General features: G+C 35.0%; 1 protein-coding gene across 4 annotated transcripts in view; it reads left to right on the forward strand.

Moving 5' to 3' along the window:
- The window catches only part of pde9aa (phosphodiesterase 9aa), a 54,394-nt gene that overhangs the window by 21,853 nt on the left and 9,212 nt on the right, over window positions 1–23,329 (forward strand). For all 4 annotated transcript variants that reach the window (XM_087267653.1, XM_087267654.1, XM_087267656.1 and 1 more), the window contains 6 exons: window positions 6,359–6,443; window positions 11,184–11,244; window positions 14,065–14,139; window positions 14,260–14,346; window positions 16,774–16,878; window positions 21,003–21,085. In XM_087267653.1, coding sequence (XP_087123779.1) covers window positions 6,359–6,443; window positions 11,184–11,244; window positions 14,065–14,139; window positions 14,260–14,346; window positions 16,774–16,878; window positions 21,003–21,085 — 496 coding nt within the window. The remainder of the gene's footprint in view (window positions 1–6,358; window positions 6,444–11,183; window positions 11,245–14,064; window positions 14,140–14,259; window positions 14,347–16,773; window positions 16,879–21,002; window positions 21,086–23,329) is intronic.

Here is a 23,329-nt window from a genome sequence, read left to right on the forward strand (position 1 = left end):
TTCTGATTTGGGGTTATATTTTTGTATTTATCTTCTTGTTGATGAAGCTTCAATGTTATTTTTTTTTATACTTCAGTTTCTCATCAAATGTTCAGACGAATCAAATGCTCTCTAGTATCTGACATGTCCCGCCCTCTTCATGACACTTCTCATTTGCTTTTCATGTGAATGCGCATACTTTCAGAGCTATGGTAAAAAACAAAACACTATTAGCTGTTTTTTTTTAAAGAGAGGAGCTACTGTCCTGTCCTGCCCTGTCTTGAAGTTTCATTTGAGATCACGTCAAATATTGAATAACAAATTAATATTTTAAAGTACTTCACAGTACCTTTTAATATTCAAAATAGCACTGCATAGATGTTATGGGACCTCTACAATTCATATGTTACTTATTGTTTTCCTGTTTTCCGCAATTTTTTGGTTTTTATTTAGTAACTCTGATACATTTTCTTACAAGGACAATGTAAGTTATTTTCTTGTATAATTTGATGTAAATTTAAATTAAAACATAACCTATACTTAAGATTTACAAGGCACTGTGTTTTCATCTGTGGAAAAATGAAGATTATTCATTAGCTTTTCACACTGTATATTTGAGAAGGCTCTGTACTAAGCTGAAGTGTCATGAGCAGAGTGTTGTGTGCAAACAGACCATTAACAGAGCCTGTAAAATATAAAACCAGGTCACGGTGAACTCTTTCATTGCTTCTGTTGCTCCTATAAGCAATACTGGACCAGTAAATAAAATACTAATGCACATAAAATCTTGACATCAGTAGGATTTTTGAATCTGCATGTTATGTCATCAAACATATAGCAAAAGCTGTAATGCTGTGAATATTAATGCAATTTAGAGGAATTTATACATGATGGGAAATCTACAATTTCAATCAATCAACCAATCAATCAATCAATCAGTCAATCAATCAACCTTTGGTTATATAGAACCTTACCACAACCAGGGTTGACCAAAGTGCTTAACACCAGTAAAAACAATATATACAACACAACTAAAAAGCAAACAATGCAAAAACAATACAAGAAATACCAATAAAATACAGCAAAACAATAAAACTGAGACAGTGTTACTATGCATTAAAAGCCATTTTGAATTAGTGGGTGTTGAGCTTGGCCTTAAAAAGTGGCAGGTCAGTGATTGTACGAAGCTCAGTAGGAAGGGTATTCCAAAGTTTGCTAACTTGCCACTGCAAAAGAGTGATCACCCCACTGCTTGTACCTCGGACTCCTAGCAGAAGTTGGCCAGCACATCTCAAGGTTCTGCTTGGTTGATAAATATGCAAAATTTTGCATTAATAAAAAGGTGCAAGGCCATTGACTACATTACAAACTAATTTTCGGCATAGTTTCTATCCAAAACCTCTGGAAATCATTCTAATATGCTGATTTATTAATTATACGTCTGTGTTGATACAATTAGATACAGTTATGTGTATATTTATGTTTGTAAAAGTCCGTGTAATTTTAATCAGTTTAATTGATGAATCATTGTTTAACAAAAAATATCAATGGATTTTAATAAGAATCATTTTCGAACTAAATGTATCAAGCAGCCCATGTAAGCAAACATGCTGCCTGTCATAAGTTCACATTTGTTTATACATTTGCATATTTTGTTCAAAGTGGAGCTTTTTTCCCCCCAAAGCTCCTCATTTCCACAATTCAATTCACCTTTATCTGTATAGCTCTTTTACAATGTAGATTGTGTCAAAGCAGCTTCACGTGGAAGATTATAGTAAAATGAAGCAGTTTTCAGAGTTTAAGTTCAGTTTAGCCTTAGTGGGTAGGTTCAGTGTGGTTTAATATTCACTGCTGAGAGTCTAAACACTGAAAAGTAAATCCATTGATGCGCAGCTCTACAGGTCCCGAACCATGCAAGCCTGTGTCAACAGTGGCAAGGAAAAAAATAAAACTTTACCAATTGGCAAAAGTGAAGAATTAAAACACTTGAGAAATCAGGCTCAGTTGGGCACGACCATTTCTCCTATGGCCAAACGTCTTGTGCAGAGCTGCAGTCTGCAATTAAATAAATGAATGTTGAACTGGAATACACATCTACAGGATGCATATTAAAACATACAGTATCTGTTTGAAAGATAGTTAAAAAGATAGTGTGCTACTAGCATGTTTAAAGTGTTTTCAAACACTCCTTATTGGTCCATCATCAAAACGACATCTAAACATGTCAAAATGCTAATCAATTTGACATCAAATGTCAATTTTATGTCAAAAGTACATCAAGTTGACATCTGATATAGAAAATTGATATCAAAATAACATTAAAAGTTGATTACAGGACAGTCAAAATATGTGTTTTTAGGCTAATTTTAAATCATCAAAGTTGTTTACATGCATTGTAGGGATACAAAATCCAGTATAAAATTGTCGTTTGTAATTGAAGGAATTGAAAATGTTTGCGTATTATAATAATTTTTGTGTCTGTATTTTAGTGGTCTAAAGGGAATCATGTATGGATGTCAAATGGACGTAAAAGTATTGACTTAAAAGCGATTGGATTTTTGAAAAAAAAATTTGATGTAGATGTCAATTTAAAGATGAGTCACACTACCTGACAAAAGTCATCGATCCCAGCGAATCAACTTCTAGTTGATTTTTCCGGTGAATCATTTGTTGAACTGCCTCCCAATCATCACAAATACTGCAAAAGACCTATTGGAACCCATATGTCAAGATTTTCACACAAATTAGTCAAGTTTGGTGGGGGAAAAATCATGACGAGTGGATGGCAACATCAACGGCCTGAGGTATCAAGACGTTTGTGCTGCCCTTTACTTTACAAACCACAGGAGATGGCAACTTGTTCAGCAGGATAGCACTCCTTCTCATACTTCAGCCTCCACATCAAAGTTCCTGAAAGCAAAACAGGTTAATGTGCTCCAGGATGGGCCAGCCCAGTCACCAGATATGAACATTTATTGAGCATGTCTGAGGTAAGATGGAGGAAGCATTAAAGACGAAATCAAAGAATCTAGATGAACTATGGGAGTCCTGCAATCAAGGCATAATCATATTTTATTCTGGTAAAATAAGTGTAATCTAGAGCCTTTGCCTTTCATATAAGCCACTTGTGATACCAAATGATCAAATAGAAGTCAAGTTATTGTTTGCAGTTCCTACAACTAGGCGATAGGCAACAAGACTTTTGTCAGGCAGTCTTCAAGCGACATGTTTTTTCAGTTTTCCTTTCCTTGAAAATCAAACTATTGATAGTTCTGTTATCTGCTGTTACCTCTAGTCCACTACCAACCATGTGTTAAACAGTGAATCAAAAGTGAGTTCAGTTGCATCATCTTTGGCCTTGACAGCCATTGTAGACGAGTTTATTTTCAGTAATGACGCTCCATGTAACAACACCAGAGTTCAGGATTCATTCCATTGCAGCATGACTGTGTGCCCATAGAAATCCAGACAGAACCATGATGAAATCAGTCACCATGGCGATGGACTCTGACCTCGCATCAGTGTGAACACTTCACCCGCCTCATATTGTTTCAGCTGATTTATTACTGTACGGTGTCTATAAACAGAATAGTAGCAGGAAGTCCACCGATTATATGATGTGTTTGATTGCGCTAATTAAATTATACAACAAAAGTCCAGAGGTCGCCAGTCTAATCAAACTATACAATACTTTGACTCCAAATTTATTGGTCACTTGTAACAACAAAATTAGACTGATGTCAATATCAACAGGGTAAGGGCACTACAACAAATATTAGTAGTAAAATATTAGTAACAAACAAGTAATACAATCGAATAATCTATTGATGTTTTTCCTTAATTGTTATGCTGTCATTCTTGTGATATCCAAGCAGACACAGGACGTCAATATGACATCAGATTGATGTTATACCCCAATGTTGAGGGACGTGGACAGCCCAAAATCAGAGCCCAATGTCAGGTCTTCATCAATGTCCAAAATTGAAAAGACGTTGCATTTACCATTGCAACCTACAAACAACAAAATATCAACGTCTAATGATGTTACAGCTTGACGTTGTGTGGACGTTACTTATATGACGTCTATCAGATGTTGGATTTTAGTTGCCATACCTGATGAATAGATGTTAGTATTTGATGTCGATATAACGTTGGTTTAGGATGTTGGCTCAACGTTTTTGGTCACTTTCTAACAACCTAAAATCAACCAAATATCAGCATTATTTCATGTCATTCTTGGACACCAAAATGGCGTTGTCCTTAGATGTTGGCAACCAAAATCTTACCCAAGATTAATGTCTTATGATGTTGCTGCTGGGTTTTTTTATTTATCTACATACATATCTAGATTTTTACTCACAAAAAATGTTTGTACATTATTAATAATAAAAAAAAAAACACTGAGTAACTCTGCACGATTTTAACTCTAATTGCTAGAAAATAAATCTGAGTTGTGAGACTTTACAACTTGGAGAGACATTAATTTGAGAAAAAAACAAAGAATTGCAACAAACTTTAAGAATCGTCAGATGTGAATTCAAAATTATGTGACATAACCTAAGAATTTAAAAACATAAATGAAAAATTGTATGTTGTAAACTCTGAATTTTGTGGCATAATTGCAAAATATGAACAATTGTGAGTTCCCAGATATGGGTTGTGACTGGAAGGGCATCCGCTGCGTAAAAACGTGCTGGATAAGTTGGTGGTTCATTCCGCTGTGGCGACCCCTGATTAATAAAGGGACAAAGCCGACAAGAAAGTGAATGAATGAAACAATTGTGAGAGGTAAACTCAGTGTTACGAGATATAGGCTAAGGATAAACAACCTTAAAATAACGCCATTATTTAAAGAAGACAGTCATTTTGAAACGGACCTCACATTTTCAAAAGAACAATAAGTGTAGGGTTGAAAAGTTACTTTCGAAAGTAATGCATTACAATATTAAGTTACTCCCCAGATGTGTTACTTACTACCCTGGAGGCACAGGACTTCAACATGATGTCATACTGATGTTGTACCCCAATGTACCCCCAACGTCATGGGGACTTTGGATTTTGTTTGGAAATGAAAATCAGGTTGACGTTAGAACCCAACGTCAGGCCAACGTCAAAATAACATTGTCCTTAGACACTGGCTAGACCTGACACCTGACGTCATGACCTAATCTAACCTATTAACGTCTTATCATGTTATTAACCTGTTACATGTTACTTTTAAGTGACTTTTTCTCTTGTTTTTACTTTTTTTACTCTTGTTTTAATTTGGTACCCCTAACTCTGAGAATTACTGACTTTTGTATTGCAATTCAGATAAGTAAATAACTTCACTTAGCATAGTCAAAAATGTACATACAGTATCTTTATTTGTAAGTTTCGACACATTCTTTAGAGGCTTACAGATGTTCAGGATTCATCTAATGGATAAACAAGGGGTCAGTGTGCGCACATCTTTAAATAACTTATAATGAAAATATAATGATATTATAAAATTATGATGATTATTCAAATATATTATTATATTATTTAATAATATTCCAAATTAGCCAGTCAAATGACAGGGAAAAATACACAAAAACACTTTTTTTTCTATGTATTTTTACTAAATACTGTACATAGACATGGTGATGATATTGATAAAATTTTACTTCAGAGTAAAGCTTTTTATATTTACACATTAAATACCTTGTCATAAAAAGGTATGAATTTAACAGTTTGAAACCTTTATGTAATTTTTTTATTTATTTTTTTATTTTTTTGTATATATCCTTTCTGTATATTTTTGTTTTTTAGGTTTTCTTTGTGTGTGTTTTTTCACATCATTCATTGCAAAAAAAAAAAAAAAATGCTGCATTCTACACAATCGATTTGCGTTGGGACAACATGAAGGAATTAAGTTTACTTATTTTTTTATTCTGTCGTAATAAATCATCTTTTGAGAGAAATAGTGGCAGTGTGCTGATTTTTGTTTATTATTTCAAGAATAATCTAATGCAATTTCTCAATGTGAGCCCAGAGCCATGCATTTAATCAATTTTCCATTAAAAAAAATCATTCAATCACATGGAAGAAACTCTACATCTGCCAACACAAGCAGGTTGTGTGGCATATCTTCATTCTTAAATCCAGTGTTGTGAGACGCAGACACATGCCAGACGGTGACAGGTGTGAACTGTTCTTTTTATGGCTCATCAGTCTGTGTTTACTGTGTGTGTTTACTGTGTGCGTGTGTGTGTGTGTGTGTGTGTTTGAGTAGGGAAAGCCCTGCGGCTCATTTCCACCCATTCATTTCCATATTTTCTCTCTGTATGGCTCAGTTTCGATACGTTAAAACAACTTCATGCGTTTATATGTTCGTTTCTTTCATTTTTCTCTTCAGTGGAAGGGATGAAGGTGGTGGAGATAGAGAAATGTCGCAGTGACATCAAGAAACTGCGGGAGGAGATGGCTTCCAGAAACAACAGGTCAGTGGCTTATATGGAGTAAATGCTAATGCTGCACTCAAATATTGCTGACTGAGTTTTCATCTGTAATCTGATGCGGTTTAAAAAAAGGGATATTTAAAGAAGCAATACACGGAATTCAGAAACCCTTGTTTTTAGTGACACCAGTGGTTGTTAAGTGAATTGCTATCACTGGTTAATCACTGGTGAGGCTCGAACACGGGTCGGTAGCTTGATAACGCAACGTGCTGACCGCTAGACCACAACGGTACTGCTGTGCTTGCATTTCAGGAAAGATAATTCATCATTCTGCAGGCTACAAACTGCTCCTGAAGCTGCGAGACAATAAATAAGAAGAGCGGAGCTGCGGCAAAATAATGGATAAAAAGAGTGAGGCTATGGTCAAATAATTAAATAAATTTAAAAAAAGTGCAACTGCGACTGCTGCTTTCTCCGTTCGCCATGCTGGAGAGAAACAGTCTGAGCAAATGAAGCGCAGAGTGGGTGTCATTGACTACAGCTCTCATCTGATTGGCTGAAAGGTATGAGTTACCCTGCCTCTGGCAGGAAAGTCTCAAAAATACACACACACGTATCCAGGGGGAGTCGTTCGTGAAAGAGGATTTGCACATTCTCATTCAGGATAAACTCGCAAGTTTTAAACATTCAAAACTTTTTGTACACTCTTATACATTTGCAAATGGTGTTTTGCATTTGTGAAACGTATTTTATGAAAATGTATTTTTTTTTTGAGCACGTGAACATTTTTGTGAATATAAATAAATATGTTACGCACGAGAATTTGATTTTATGCACGTAAATTTGGCTACGCATGTGTACATCGTGTCTTTTGCGTGAATTTCTTTTGAGACTAAACTGATTCCATAAATTGTAGCCGGATGCTTATTGTTTGTGCTCAAACTCATGCACATGTAAGATTATTTCACATGTACTTACCACAAAAGAAAAAAAAATCCTAAATTCAACAAACAGATTATTCTTATTATTCAGTCACAAGATGTCACCGAACATTCAAGAACATCTGCATGACAGACAAGCATATGAATATGTATAAGTTTCAGAGGTTGTTATCCACTATATATATATATATATATATATATATATATATATATATATATATATATATATATATATATATATATATATATATATATATATATATATATATATATACACACAGACACACACACACACACACACACACACACACACACACACACACACACACACACACACATATATATATTGGTGCATTGCACCAGACCCCCTTAAGTGGTTTCGTTTGAAAGTGTAGAATCTATGTTTTATCCACATATGCATCACTTTGGTTTTTATTCTACTGTACAAAAGTTATTTACACTTAAATACACAGTATTTTGGGGACCCCAGCTGGGGATTGAATATTGGTTTATTTTTATATGGTTCATATATGACACATGTACAAATTATAGCTCAAATGAAAGCTCTTGCCAGTGCTCATACGGTTGTAGCATTCTTTTTACTGAATTATATTCACATTCAAACAGTTTTCGAATGAATTGTGGTGTTTCCATGGCGCAGAAGTGAAAAAAATATATATATTTATGATCAATAAGCAGCCCCAGATAGCACAGACAGCTGTCATCTCTTACCTTATGCTGTGTGCTTCAGGGTTATTCTCCAAAACAAACCATCATTCATCATAGTTAATTTAAATGTCACTTTAAGCTGTATAGAAGTGTCTTGAAAAATATCTAGTTAAATATTATTTACTGTCATCATGGCAAAGATAAAATAAATCAGTTCTTAGAAATGGGTTATTAAAACTATTATGTTTAGAAATGTGTTGAAAAAAATCTCCTCTCTTTTAAACAGAAATTGGGGAAAAAATAAACAAGTGGGCTAATAATTCAGGGGGGGGGGCTAATAATTCTGACTTCAACTGTATATACTAGTAAGCCCTGCCTACTAGTACAGGAACCAATCATCGAACACTATAGACTTGGACCAGACATGTACTTTTACAGTTTGGTGGTCAACAAACACACACACACGGGAATCTCTGTGAATACTTCCTACACATTCATAAGAAGTATATCCACATAAAGCTTGAGATATGTACTTTTAAATAAAGTGCACTTCATTTTCACTATATGAAACAAACATGAGGTACAGCCTGTCCTGTCAAACGAACATCACATGACAGCAATTACTCAAGCACACACAAAAAGTCGCTTTCATTTCTGGAGGAGATTTGCCAAGTTCAAGTTGTGAATTACTTTTAAAGAGCATAATCTAGAATGGGCATAAATGAGGTTTGTTGAGCATTAGTTAGCTCAGGCAACCTAAAAATATGCAGATTTTGTTTGATCCAAATGTTTAGAAACTAAATTTATGACACAGTTGATGTTTAATTTTATTGGTGATTTCAAATATTTAATGTAATTGTAAGCTTGACAAACAGTTATGGAGAATTTAATGTTTCCTCATTCAGACAGAATGCCTGAGAATACTGCCCGAGAGGAGTTTCAGAGATGGCTGCTGAGTGAAATAACTTGCATTGAAAGGACCTTGCTATTAATTAATATCTTGTCTACTGGGAAATATTTAAATAATGTTTTACGTGTTATATTACAAGTGCAACAGCAATGTGAACTTCTATAAAGACCTGTTTGAACATTAACTTCTGAATGCATAATAATCCAAAGAACTGAGGAGATTTCTCTGCATGAAAGACTCACAATGGCAGATTAACCTGCTGCTGCTTCACCAATATGGTAGGTAATTAAATATGAAAGAAATGTGGATGATGTGTACAGATGATTGACAGCGAATGTAACTAAGCAATAAAACATGAGAAAGCAGCATGTCCCAAAGCTTGCATGCACTTCTGTACTTATTTCCCCAAAAAAGTACATTAGATAGTATAAGTATGTGCATTGGGATGCAAGCATGCAATGAATATAGAATTTCTGTTATTTAAAATGATATATTCGAACAATGCAAAACATAATTTGAATTAGAAAAGAAATGTTTTAAAAATTACCACACTGCTATTGCTATACATAGTTAATCTCCACATTATGTTTCCGTTTAGTAAAAAAAAAACATTATTGTTCCATTTGGGACGACACTACATTTGTATATTATGCTATTGAGTGTGTAAGTGCATATGTACATAGTGAATAAGAGCATAGTGTATAGTGTGCCATTTGGGACGCTGCTCTCCAGTAGCAAGCAATTTGTTTGTTCACACTGCACTCCCTACCAAATTTAAGGTTTATAATCTAATTAATACATATTCAATCTGTTTAATAGTTGACTGAAAGACTTATGGGTCACACCTTACAATAAGGTTCATTAGTTAATGTTAATTAATGCTTTTACTAACATGAACAAACAATGAACAATACATTTACTACTGTATTTGTTCATGTTAGTTCACGTTAGTTAATGAAAATACAGTAGTTCATTGTTAGTTCATGTTAACTCATGGTGCATTAACTAATGTTAACAAGCATGGACTTGGATGTTAATAATGCATTAGTAAATGTTCAATTATGATTAATAAATGCTGTACATGTCTTGTTCATGATTAGTTCATGTTAGTAAATGCATTAACTAATGAACCTTATTGTAAAGTGTTACCGACTTATGTTGTTATTTGGAGTCAGTTCTGACTTTTAATTTTAAATTGTTTGCTAGTTATTTCGTTTTCAAGATCAGCTACTGCTTTCAGTATTAGTGCAATAAATATCTTGTAAAATGGTATTTAAACTCATATTAGTAACATTTGGCACTGAATAAGGCACATAATTAGTATCTGAGGTGATCATTGTCATTGTAGTTTATGTTTTTCAGCCATATGTCGCAGAAATAGAAATTCAGATTCTAAAATTTACATTTAATGTGTCGAAACGCATGTGTCAAACTCATGTTAGCATAGAAAAGATACTGTCTTATGTTCAGTTAGTTTAGTTTTTACTTTGGCCTATGTGTGTTCGTGGGAGCAATGAGCCATGACAAGATGATTGTCTTCTTTGTATAAGGTTGACTTAACGTAAACAGCGTAGATTCACAGTTTACTCACAGCAGTACAAGTGGCATAAACACACAGCTTACACGTCACTGTTCCCGCTGATTGGTGCTTTTGCTCTGGCACAGAACGGCAGCTTTTCTGACCGTGTGATGCGCATGCAAGCAACCTCTATAATCAACTGAACTTTGCGTACACAACGTGTCTCATCACATACTTCCTGACTGATGTAACTAAACAGCCAATAGGAATGGAAACAGAATAAACAGAGTAAATAAGCTTAAAGGGACCATGCTCTCTTTACTACAATACCTTTTATCACTTGTTGTAGCGTCACATTGTGTGTGGTTAGAACAAAAAATGCTGATAAGAAAGTGTCTGGTGCATATGGAGAGCGAGAGTGTGTCTTGCTCAAGCCTAATCGATGCGATTCATATCACTGTCTGTACTGCAAACTTTAATGAGAGAAGAGTTAAGACACAGCCCAGGTGTTGTCTTGCTCAGCTCTTGTTAAAAATACTATGATGAGGCCGGTTTATTCCCTTTGAGAATAAATGAGCTGACATGGCTCTCACATGCTCTTATTAGTGAAAGATGGGATTCAAGATGAATCAAAGAGAGCTGCATATTCTGCAGATACTCTCAGTGAGATGTCGACATCTTGTTTACAATAAAAACACAGCCTGTTCTGTGAGCGACTGAGCTCTGCTTTTTCCCCCTTGCAGTAGTTTCCTAGAAGACAACAAGAAGTTAACTCCTCGCAGAGATGTGCCTTCATACCCAAAGGTAAAATGACAGATATGATTAAGTTTCCCCTCATTATTTCTGCATAGTGTTTGTGCTTTATTCAGTTGGTGTATACAGCTCCAGTTAATTACAGCACTGTTATACACACAGTTCAGGGTTTGTGCTTTAGAAAACACGATTTAACAAATTATTAAACAAAATAGAAAGATTTGAGACAAACATACAAATTGATTTATTTATCTTTTGTTGGTCTCCAATTTTCAACAAGGTCGAATATTTTTTTACAACATACAGTAAAAACAGCAATATTGCACAGTTTTTGTGATTTTAAAATATATATTTTTTTCTTTTAATATATTTAAAACTATTCCTTTGATTTAAATGCTGAACATTTAGGGCCCTATCATACACCCGGCGCAGTGTGGCGCAAGGCGCAGCGCAATAGTCTTTTGGTAGTTTCAGCTTGGCGCAAGAGTTGTTTTGAGGCTTTGTGCTACGCTGTTTAAATAGCAAATGCATTAGCGCTCATATGTGCGCCCATAGGCATTCTGGTCTAAGAAGGAAGGCGTTCTGAGGCGGACCGCTGGCACCTTGCTATTTTGAGAAACTATAATAGATTTTTCATTAGATCAAAACTAACCCGTTCTAAACTCTGGCGCAGAGTTGCGCCTCGCTTACACACTGCTTAATACGCACAAGAGAGCAATAGGCAAATATCTTTACATAAGAAAAAAAATTAAATATTAAGGATATATATATATATATATATAGGATATAAGAATAGATATAGGATATAAATATAAAGGATTAAAATATTACAAAACATATTATTTTCTAGCCTACATAAATATGAAAAACCACTGCTTTTATGTCTTCTTCATCTCGGGAGGCTTTTTCAGTTCATTCATAACAATTTGCTTTTGTATAATGTTATTATTATTAGCAGTATTATTAACAAACAAAATTATTTAGTTATAGACTAATTGATGTCTGTGCGTAAAGGTTTCCCTATCCAAGAGCGAAAGTGAAAGTGATCCATTATCTCTCATTCTCACGCAGTAGATGCTCTGTTTAACAGTTTTCTGTTAAAAAAAACTGTTAACTGTTTGCATGTGAAATGCTCATTTTTTCCACTTAGACTTACTTTGCGTCCTGTAAATAGCGAATGTGCTCTTGGCGCGACGCTGCTGGCTCTTAAAGGGAATGGGAGATGAGACTCTAATTGGTTTATTCTCAAAACACACCCATAACTCATTAAGAAAATAAACTAAACCCTTTTAGACCATGCGCCACGGCGCAAGGCAGATTTTCGTCCTTAAATTAGCAAAAACGTGTCCTGACACGCCCTGAAAGCGTTTGCGCGCTGCGTTTTGCGCTCTGCGCATGGACCGTCAAAATAGAGCCCTAAGCATCATCGCTTTAGTTTTTAATGTCATGTGATCCAGCGTAAATTTTCTAAGTATTAATTTTGAAAACAGTAAATTTTAATAGGATTTAAAGTCTTTGGACCATATATAGAATATGTAGCTTTGAAAAAAAAAAGTGTATATCTATCTATCTATCTATCTATCTATCTATCTATCTATCTATCTATCTATCTATCTATCTATCTATCTATCTATCATCTATCTATCTATCTATCTATCTATCTATCTATCTATCCATCCATCCATCCATCCATCCATCCATATACAGTTGAGAATCATTTCAATCAAGTCAGAATTATTAGCCCCCCTTTGAATTTTTTTCTTTTTTAAAATATTTTCCAAATGATGTTTAACAGAGCAAGAAAATTTTCACAGTATGTGTGATATATTTTTTTCTTATGGAGAAAGTCTTATTTGTTTTATTTCAGCTAGAATTTAAAGCAGTTTTTAATTTTTTTAAATCCGTTTTAAGGTCAAAATTATTAGCCCCTTTAAGCTATATTTTTTTAATAGTTTACAGAAAAAAAACATCATTATGCAATAACTTGCCTAATTACCCTATTCTGCCTAGTTAACCTAATTAACCAAGTTAAACCTTAAAATATCTAGTCAAAAATTATTTACTGTCATCATGACAAAGATACAATAAATCAGTTATGAGAAATGAGTTGTTAAAACTTATGTTTAGAAATGTGTTGAAAAAACTCTTCTCAGTTAAACAGAAATTGGGGAAAAAAATAAACAGTTGGGCTAATAATTCAGAGGGGCTAATAATTCTGACTTCAACTGAATATAGATAGCCTATTTCAATATGGTGATGCCATTGGCCTATGAACAGGTCCTGCTTGTTGTCAAACTATTTTAATAACTGTAACAAGAGGCAATTAAGAAAGGGTACCACTTATATTTAGTGGCCTTTACTAATTAACATTGTTATTTGTTAAAATATTTCTGTAAATACAATGTTTAAATACATGTATTACACTGTACTTATGATTGATAAATGTCTGCATGTATTTGCATCTTTTTGCATCAATTTTTAATTTCAATGTTGACCATCCCTTACACTTTAACCCACATTTAAACTTACCCATAACACCAAACCTTTCTCTAATTATACTCCTACTTAAATATTGAAAAATCAAGGGAAATTAGATAGTCTTTGAAGGTTTGTAATGACAGGAGAGCGAGTAAACAATGACAGAACAGGACTGTGTGGAGTGTATCAGTGAGTGTATAGGCAGTGTCCACAGCCAGGTGTTGGTTCTGGAGGGTGTAACAGAGAGCTCTGTCGTCTGCAATACGTACTCTCCCAGTAGAGCGCAGACGCCCTCAGAAAACCCACCTTCCACATTTGCCTGTGGAGTCCTATGAGGTAAGAGTCTAACAGCTCTCCCATCTTCTTTCTCGTCTCGCTGTGGTCTTTGTATAGTACCACCTGTCGCAGGACACAGTAGAGGCTCTGAAGCAGCCGCTCTTCGATGTGTGGCAGTGGGAGTCTAATGAGGTGAGCATCAGACATGCAGAAACTCTACAGCTGTGAATGAGGGGGAGGAGTGAGGCTCACAATGACTACTGTAGTGCTCGTATTGTTGAAGATGATGTCATCCGTGTTTTGTTCTTTAAGATGCTGAGTTGCCTGGAGCACATGTATCATGATCTTGGTCTGGTGAAGGACTTTAATATTAACCCCATCACACTTAAGAGATGGCTGGTAAGGGAACAATTATATATATATATATATATATATATATATATATATATATATATATATATATATATATATATATATATATATATATATATATATATATATATATATAGTTTTTTTTCTTTTTTTTTTTTACCATTTTATTAATTAATGTATAATGTATGTATGTATGTATGTATGTATGTATGTATGTATGTATGTATGTATGTATGTATGTATGTATGTGTGTATGTATGTGTGTATGTATGTATGTATGTATGTATGTATGTATGTTTGTATGTTTGTATGTGTGTGTGTATGTGTGTGTGTATGTATGTATGTATGTAATTTTATTTTCTTCAGGAAATAAATATATTTTTGAGTAAAATTAATTGTGATTTAATTAAAACAATAAATACTACTTAATTCCCTCCAAAATTTTATAGTTATTTAATTTTATTTTTACTTTACTCTAGTAAAAAATTCATATGCATGCATTATTTCATTCATTTGGTTGGTTTATTGGTTGTGGGAAGTTTTATTTAGCTTCTGGCAAAAATGAATTAGTGCTTCAAAAAACTAAATTAAATGTATATTCTGATCGTATTCTTGTATCTACAGTTAAAATATTATTATTTTTAAAAAATTTCCTAAGTGATGTTTAACAGAGCAAGTATATTGTCACAGTATTTCCTAATATAATTGTTTTCTTTTAGAGAAAAAGTTGTATTTATTTTAGTTTGGGTGGAATGTAATTTTTTAAAAATATATATTTTTAGAGTCAATATTGTTAGCTGCCTCAATATTTTTTTTCTATACAGAACAACACACTGTTGTAAAATGGTTTGCCTAATCTGATTGATTTTATTTTAATTTTGCAGAGGAAAAATACATATGGACATTTATGGGATTATTTGTATATTCATTTATTTATTTGGTTTATTGGTTAGGGATGATTGTATTGTTCCTAATGTAAAAATATGTATCAAAAAATACACTCACTGGCCACTTTATTAGGTAAACCTTACTAGTACCAGGTTGGGCCCTCTTTTGCCTTCAGAACTGCCTTAATACTTCATAGCATAGATATAACAAGGTACTGGAAATATCCCTCAGAGATTTTGGTCCATATTGACATGATAGCATCACGAAGATGCTGCAGCTTTGTTGGCTGAACATCCATAAAGCAAATTTCCTGCTCCACTACATCCCAAAGGTGCTCTATTAGATTGAGATCTGGTAACTGTGCAGGTCATTTGAGTGCAGTGAACTCGTTTTCGTGTTCAAGAAACCAGTCTGAGATGATTCGTGCTTAATGACATAGAGTGTTATCCTGCTGGAAGTTGAAATAGGTACACTGTGGTCGTAAAGGGATGGACATAGTCAGCAACAATACTCAGGTAGGCTGTGGTGTTGACACGATGCTCAATTGGTACTAATGGGCCCAAAGTGTGTCAAGAAAATATCCCCCACACCATTACACCACCACCACTAACCTGAACCGTTGATACAAGGCAGGATGAATCCATGCTTTCATGCTGTTGATGCCAAATTCTGACCCTACCATCCGAATGTCGCAGCAGAAATCAAAACTCATCAGACCAGGCAACATTTTCCAATCTTCTATTGTCTGATTTTGGTGAGCCAGTGTGAATTTTAGCCTCAGTTTCCTGTTCTTAGCTGACAGGAGTGGAACCTGGTGTGGTCTTCTGCTTCTGTAGCCCATACGCCTTAAGGTTGGATGTGTTGTGCATTCAGAGAGGATTTTTTGCGTACCTCGACTGTAACGAGTGGTTATTCGAGTTACTGTTGCCTTTCTATCAGCTCGAATCAGTCTGGCCATTCTCCTCTTACATCAACAAGGCATTTGCGCCCACAGAACTGCCACTCACTGGATATTTTCTCTTTTTCAGACCATTCTCTGTAAACCCTAGAGATGGTTGTGCGTAAAAATCCCAGTAGATCAGCAGTTTCTGAAATACTCAGACCAGCCCGTCTGGCATCAACAACCATGCCATGTTCAAAATCTCTAAAATCAACTTTCTTCCCCATTCTGATGCTTGGTTTAAACTGCAGCAGATCATCTTGACCATGTCTACATGCCCAAATGCATTTAGTTGCTGCCATGTGATTGGCTGATTAGAAATTTGCATTAATGAGCAGTTGGACAGGTGTACCTAATAAAGTGGCCGGGACTGAATGTGATACTTTAATATAATGATATCTTTTGGATAATGCTTGAAAATCAAACAGAATAAAAAGTAAAATTAAATTAAATAAAAATATAAATAATATCTTGTAAATTTTCTGTTATATATAAAATTGCCAGCCCTTTCCATTCATTTGCATTGTTCTCAAGGCAAAATTAACAGATAATGTGCAATTACAAGGCTTAAAATATAATAAAATTACACAAATAAAACAGCCTTTTTCCTTTCTTACCACTTTCAGCTTTGCATCCATGACAATTACAGGAACAACCCTTTTCACAATTTCCGCCACTGTTTCTGCGTCACTCAGATGATGTACAGCATGATCTACCTCTGCGGCCTACAGGTATACACACACCGTCTCGTGACACACGACATTTCATAACAGACATTTTGCTTGTAAGTGTATCTGTTTTGAAGCTTACGAGCCACCTGTGCATCAGCAGATTGAAGAGGAGTGGGAGGCTGAGTGATGATAAATGAGTGATGTTTGGGGGAGTAAAAGCAATTGTGTTGCGGTATGAAGATGCTTTCAGCCTCTCGCTCTTCTCTTCTCTTGGATCTGTGCTGCTGTTGCCATGGACGTGTATCAAGAGGTCACTGGATTAATTATCAGCGCTATTACAGAGGACTAATTACTTACCAGTGTAGGAGAAAACAGATTTGAGCAGAGCAGAGATCATAGACACTGTCAAAACACATGTGTTGACATTTCATGTTTTATGGGGACTTCCCGTTGTCACAAATGGGGCATGCAAGTTTTATAAGCAGCTTTTTTTTAAAGAATGGTCAAACAGGCAAAGGTCAGAACAGGGGGCAAAATACAATGTAAAGCAAAATCCAAAAGAACAATTCGAAAGGCAAGCAAGCGGTATGGGGCAGGCAGCAAACAAACATTTCCTTCACAAATGTAGAGCTTTAAAACAAAATAAAGCAGGAAAAATGTGGCTAAAGTTGCATGCTGTCCTTTTATTTCAGGCACTGAGCTGACATTTGTGAATTTGGATAGATGTTAAATTATTATATTAGTCTTTTTGCCATCTCTGATGGTAGAAAAGAAATGTATGAAGAGAATGATATGAGAATCAGAAGGTTTTTCTGTACCGAACGTAAACCCAGAGACGATTAGTTTCAATATTTTTATTATGAGAAGTTTTTGCTGACATTTACTTGAATATACACTTTGTTTGACATTAACATAAAACTTGCATTCCAACAATTAACATTTTAAAAAGTAAATTAAATAAAGTAATAATTGAGAAAAAAAAAAACAACAAACAACAGTCATGAAAATATTAATTAAAATAACACTAATAATAATAATAATAATAATAAAAGAAAACATGCATTCCCCCAACCAACCACCCACCAGTGCTATCCAACAATAAACATAGGTACTAAAGGTGTAGTAAACATATTAATTACAAGTTTGTTAAAAGGAAATAAAAGGGGACCGAATTTTTCCAAATAACAAATACTTGTCTATTAGGGTGTATCTGATTTTTTCCAGATGTAGTGTACCTGTTAACTCTGTCAGCCATAATTTAAGAGTTGGAACCTCTTTTTTCTTTCAAAACAAAAGGATGAGTTTTTTGGCAGAGATCAACCCATATGAAGCAAACTGTTGTTGTAGCAGTTTAAGTCTCAAAATTTCTTCGGAAACTTCAAATATAATTAATATTGGATCTGGTTCAATCAGAATGTCTATTGTAGCTGAAAAAAACTTAAAATATTTTGTTCCAGAAACTCTGTAATTTGGGACACATACATAGGAATGAGACAGGTTAGAGTCTAATAACTGACATTTGGCACACACTGGGGAACCATTTGGAAATATTTTATTTAATTTACACTTGGAATAATGAAGCCTATGAAACACTTTAAACTGTATGAGACAATGTCTTGCATTAATAGAACGTCTGTGAACCAGTTCAAGACTTTGTTCCCAAATTTCACTTGGAATTTCTACTGCAAGTTCTTCCCAAGCAGATTTAATGTTCTCCATAGATGGACTTTACCCAGAGACGATTCAATCAATGTTTAGGTTGCAATCCTCTGATTTTTTTTTTTGCTCAAAAATTAATTAATTATGTTATAAATGTAAACATCTCAAAACCTTGATATTTAATCTATCATTTACTGTAATAAACAGAAATAGACTATACAGTATTTTACTTATTTTTATGGCTATACAATCTCAAAACTGGGATAGAAAGGATCACATATGTTCAATTCAATTCATCTTTATTTCTACAGTGCTTTTACAATGTAGACTGTGTCAAAGCAGCTTAACATAGGCGTTAGAGTAAATTAAGACTGTGTCCATCCAGTTTTCAAAGTTGAAGTTCAGTTTAGTTTAATTTTTACTGCTGAAAGTCCAAACACTGAAGAGCAAATCCATCGCTGCGCAGCTCCACAAGTCCCAAAACTAAGCAATCCAGTGGTGACATTGGCGAGGAACAAACTTCAAAAGTGAAGGAAAAAACCTCAAGAGAAATCAGGCTCAGTTGGGCACGATCATTTCTCTTTTGGCCAAACTTCTTGTGCAGAGCTGCAGTCTAGACACAGGAGGCTAAAGAACACTGAACGTCCATCGTGGAGAAGCTGCAGGTTTGAGTAGATCACTGGTGGGTGTTCAGGCTGGCCCACGGGATCAATGCAGAGACACAGTCTGTCACTGGACTCTTTCAGGAAATCAAATTATGTCAGATCCATAAAAAAAAATCTGAAACATCACCTCCAGTAAGTTATGACAACATATTCACAACTCCATTTTTTATCAAATTAGTTTTTTGTTAATCAATCAAATGTTTGTGTTGCCAAATGGCAGAACTGTGCAATAGTGGAACGTGCAATATTGCAATGGGTTAGCTAGCTAGCAAGGTCAGCTGTGAACTTTTGAGTTGTAACAATAACAACATGAATGCTAGGAATATAATGTTGATTAGTCATGTGTTAATGGCATTTGCATTATAGATAAAATCTAGTTTCAATGGCAATACTACTTTTGAGTAGATATCAATACAGGGAACAGTGTATTAGCGAGCACCACCATGTTCTATGGTAAGTGAAAGAAGAAAAGGACAGAACTGGCTATTCCTGCAGATAAAAGTGAGGATGAGATTGGTTTTAGCGACCATGAGAATGATGCAGATTGAATATTTGATAAGAGCAGTGATGGAGACAGTTCAAGTAAGTTAGCTCTGTGGCAGATAAACAAGCGTAGTAAAGTATAATATATACACATTGTTAGGTAGTAGCTACATTACTCTGATGCATCTGAATATATTACACTACTTATTTATTTGGTGTAATATTTACTAGAGAAAATATATTTTCTGTATGTTGTATACATGATAATACAATAGTATGTTTGTTTTTAATAATATTCAGCAAAAAAAGAATGAAATAAATGAAAGCTGTTGAAATATCAGTTGTTAGGAATATGTACAAGTTTTTGTGTTAAAGCTAATAATACTGCAACACCAATTAAATCATTTTAAACAACACAATCGTTGATTATTAGGAAACTTCTAAATTAGAATTTTTTAAGTTAGATCCACAATTGGACATTGTTGCCATATGGCAACATCATAAAGTACCTTAAAGAATTTTTTCCAAATTTTTTTTTTTACAGCACTTCAAGTAATTTTAAGAAAAGAAAAACAGTCTAATATGTTTTTTATAGATCTATTATAATGCATCCAGTAGAGGGTTAAGATGATATAATGTAAATGTTTCTGTAAATGTCCTGCAGGTAAGGGTTTAATCAGAGTTCAGATAACCCGTATCAAGCGTAGTTTGGTTGGCACATGTATGGATAGTTGGAGTGCTTTCTAGTGGGCTTAATGGATTCTCCGTTCCTTAAGCTGCGGTCACACTGGGCTTTTCCTTCCATAGACTCCCATTCATATGCACGCGAATGCGTCAGACCGGAAACGCGGGGTCATGCGTCAAGTTTTGCAGGTTGCTGCGGTGCAAAGTTCAAGCTTGGTGAACTCTGACCTGTGAAATCACATCACTTGACTGCGAGAGACCAACCGAGGATCAAAACATGACCTCTTTGGACAGAAATGTAAAACATGGAGCAATCGCTCGCTTTTTTAATGTCTAATAATCTTGTTTATTCCTGCCCCTTTTCGCAGCACCACATGACAGAATTTCGCACACACAAACTCTAGTGTGACCGGAGCTTTAATCGTGACGCCCATTGACGTAATGATTTTTTACTGTAGTGCAGGGGTGCTCAACCCCGTTCCTGGAGATCTATCATCCTACAGATTTCAGCATCAACCCTGATCAAACACACCTGAACCAATTTATTAGGACCTGAACAGTACTTGATAATGACAGGCAGGTGTGTTTAATATGAAATCTGAGCACCCCTGCTGTAGAGGCTGTATATTGTGTCCTCTTCTTCAATCCTACCTCTAAACTTCTTTAACACTTCTGCGCTTGTGTGTTTCTCAGGAAAAGTTCACGCAAGTGGATATTTTGATTTTGATGACCGCGGCGGTGTGTCATGATCTGGACCATCCTGGGTACAACAACACGTAAGAGCCACCAACTGCACATTTATTTTACATTTAGCATTTTTATTTTCTAACAGAAGGGGTGGCACAGTGGCTTAGTGGTTAGCATTGTCGCCTCACAGCAAGGCGGTCGCTGGATCGAGTCCCTGCTGGGCCAGTTGGCGTTTCTGTGTGGAGTTTGCATGTTATCCTCGTGTTGGAGTGGGTGTCCTCCAGCATAATATGCTTGAATAGTTGGTGGTTCTGTGGTGACCTGACAAATCAGAGGCTAAGCTGAAGGAAAATTGAATTAATACATTTTCTGCAGATGCTTTTATCCAAAGGGACTAGCTCACACATAAACACCTTAAACCTGCTCAATGGTCTCACCTCAAAGAGAGAATTTGGTTGTTCACTCCTCTCACCTAAAATCCCTACCAGTGCTGGGACTCAAACGTGCGATCTTTGGATCACAAGCCCAACTCCAATTTGTATTTACAGTTTTTCTCAGTCGCTTTGGGGCATTTCTCACAACACTATTTACATTTGCACAACAGGTCATGCATTTCTCTAAACAATTAGTCATTTGTGCACATCCTAGAAGCAGTTTCTCATTCCTTTCAACAAATTGAAAATGCTTTCGGACATGCATCAATTGCTTTCATTCAACTTTCAGCTGTTTATAACATTATCATTTGCTTCTGTCATGTCAGTCAAAATGATCTAAATTTGTGAATGCTGAATACTAACAGTCCTCATTTCATTACTTGAGTCATTACATACAAAAATGTTGAACTTGATGTCAAAATCGGTCAAGTAAACTTTATAAAAAAAAAATTTAAAGCTTTATTTTCCTAAAAATGTCTTTAAAATTGAACAATTTGATGAATTATGAGACCTGTGTATGTTGCAAGTTCAGGTTCAATATGTACTGCAATATTGTGTACAGTTGTGCACAGCTCTACCTAAAGGGAGTTTATAGCTGCGTCCCAAATCGCATACTTATGCACTATTCTACGCCATTTTGTAGTATAAATAGTGTAAGTAGTGTGTTCACACTGAAAACTCTTAAAATAATAAGTGCACTTTAATTACCCGGATGATGCACTCATTCAGCCGCTAAAATGAAGTGTGTATTGATGGACACTTCACGCACTCAACGACCGCAGGTTTGCTTACGTAGCGGAAGGGGCGGAGCTATCGGACGCACATGTTGGATAACTTTATTTATTTTGGATGGAGAAAGCAAAATTCTCCTACGAGAGTGATTATAGCGCCTCCCGATGGTGAATGCGGCAATACTCACTATAGGTATTATTTAATAATTCGGTCTTTTATTTCACTAATTTGGCAACTGTCAAACGTCATCAGGGAAACGGTTTGAATTTCCGTTTAGTAAAAAAACATTAGTGTGCCATTTGGGACAACACTACATACATGTACTATCCTGTTGAGTGTGTAAGTGCATAAGTACATAGTGCATGAGTGCATAGTGTATAGTGTGCCATTTGGGACGCAGCTTATGTTTGTTGTAAATAAGGGTGTGTTTATTCTTTTGCACAATGCTGTGAATAAATTAGGATTGTAAAGAGCAAATGCAGAGTAAATATGTGAAACATACATATTCAGTGTCTTGTACTCAGATACCTCATTAAATGCAGTGATGTCCAACTTTACAGTAGTTTTCAATTGGCTGTGCAAATAGTATATAGTGCTGTCTTGAGCATTTTCAGGAAGTGCCACCAACATCTGACTTTTTTGCTTTGAAAAAATGTCCAGAGTAAACCCATAATGAAAACACGACTTGTTCATAAACAATGGTGTCAGGACTTTTCATTTTGATGATACTGACACTTTGATTGACATGCATACTTGCTTTTTAGGAATGAACTATCTATTTTGAGTAATTGATGCACTTTTGCAGGTTATCATCTAGGTTTTGCAGTTTGCACTAATTGTTTTTAGAAATACATTAACTGTTGTGCAGAAATGCACTAGTGTTGTGAGAAATGCACCAAAGCGACTGAGAAAAACTGTAATATAAACTACACTGATAATCTAAAAAAGACATTCATAAACTTTCAAAATAAATTTATTTTAAATAAATGTTTTTTTGGAACTAAAATAAACAGACAAATTGCATGATTGTGTAAGAATATTTATATAATAGCAGTTCAGCAGATAAGAATCTTACATTTTTAAAATATAGGTATTTTAATTCTAATTGTGGTCTACAAGATTTCTTCCTTTGATTTATTTAGTGTATTACATGCATTATCCTTTCAT

The sequence above is a fragment of the Danio rerio genome, chromosome 9 (assembly GCF_052040795.2).
Source record: "Danio rerio strain M-AB ecotype USA chromosome 9, GRCz13ab, whole genome shotgun sequence".
NCBI lineage: Eukaryota > Metazoa > Chordata > Actinopteri > Cypriniformes > Danionidae > Danio > Danio rerio.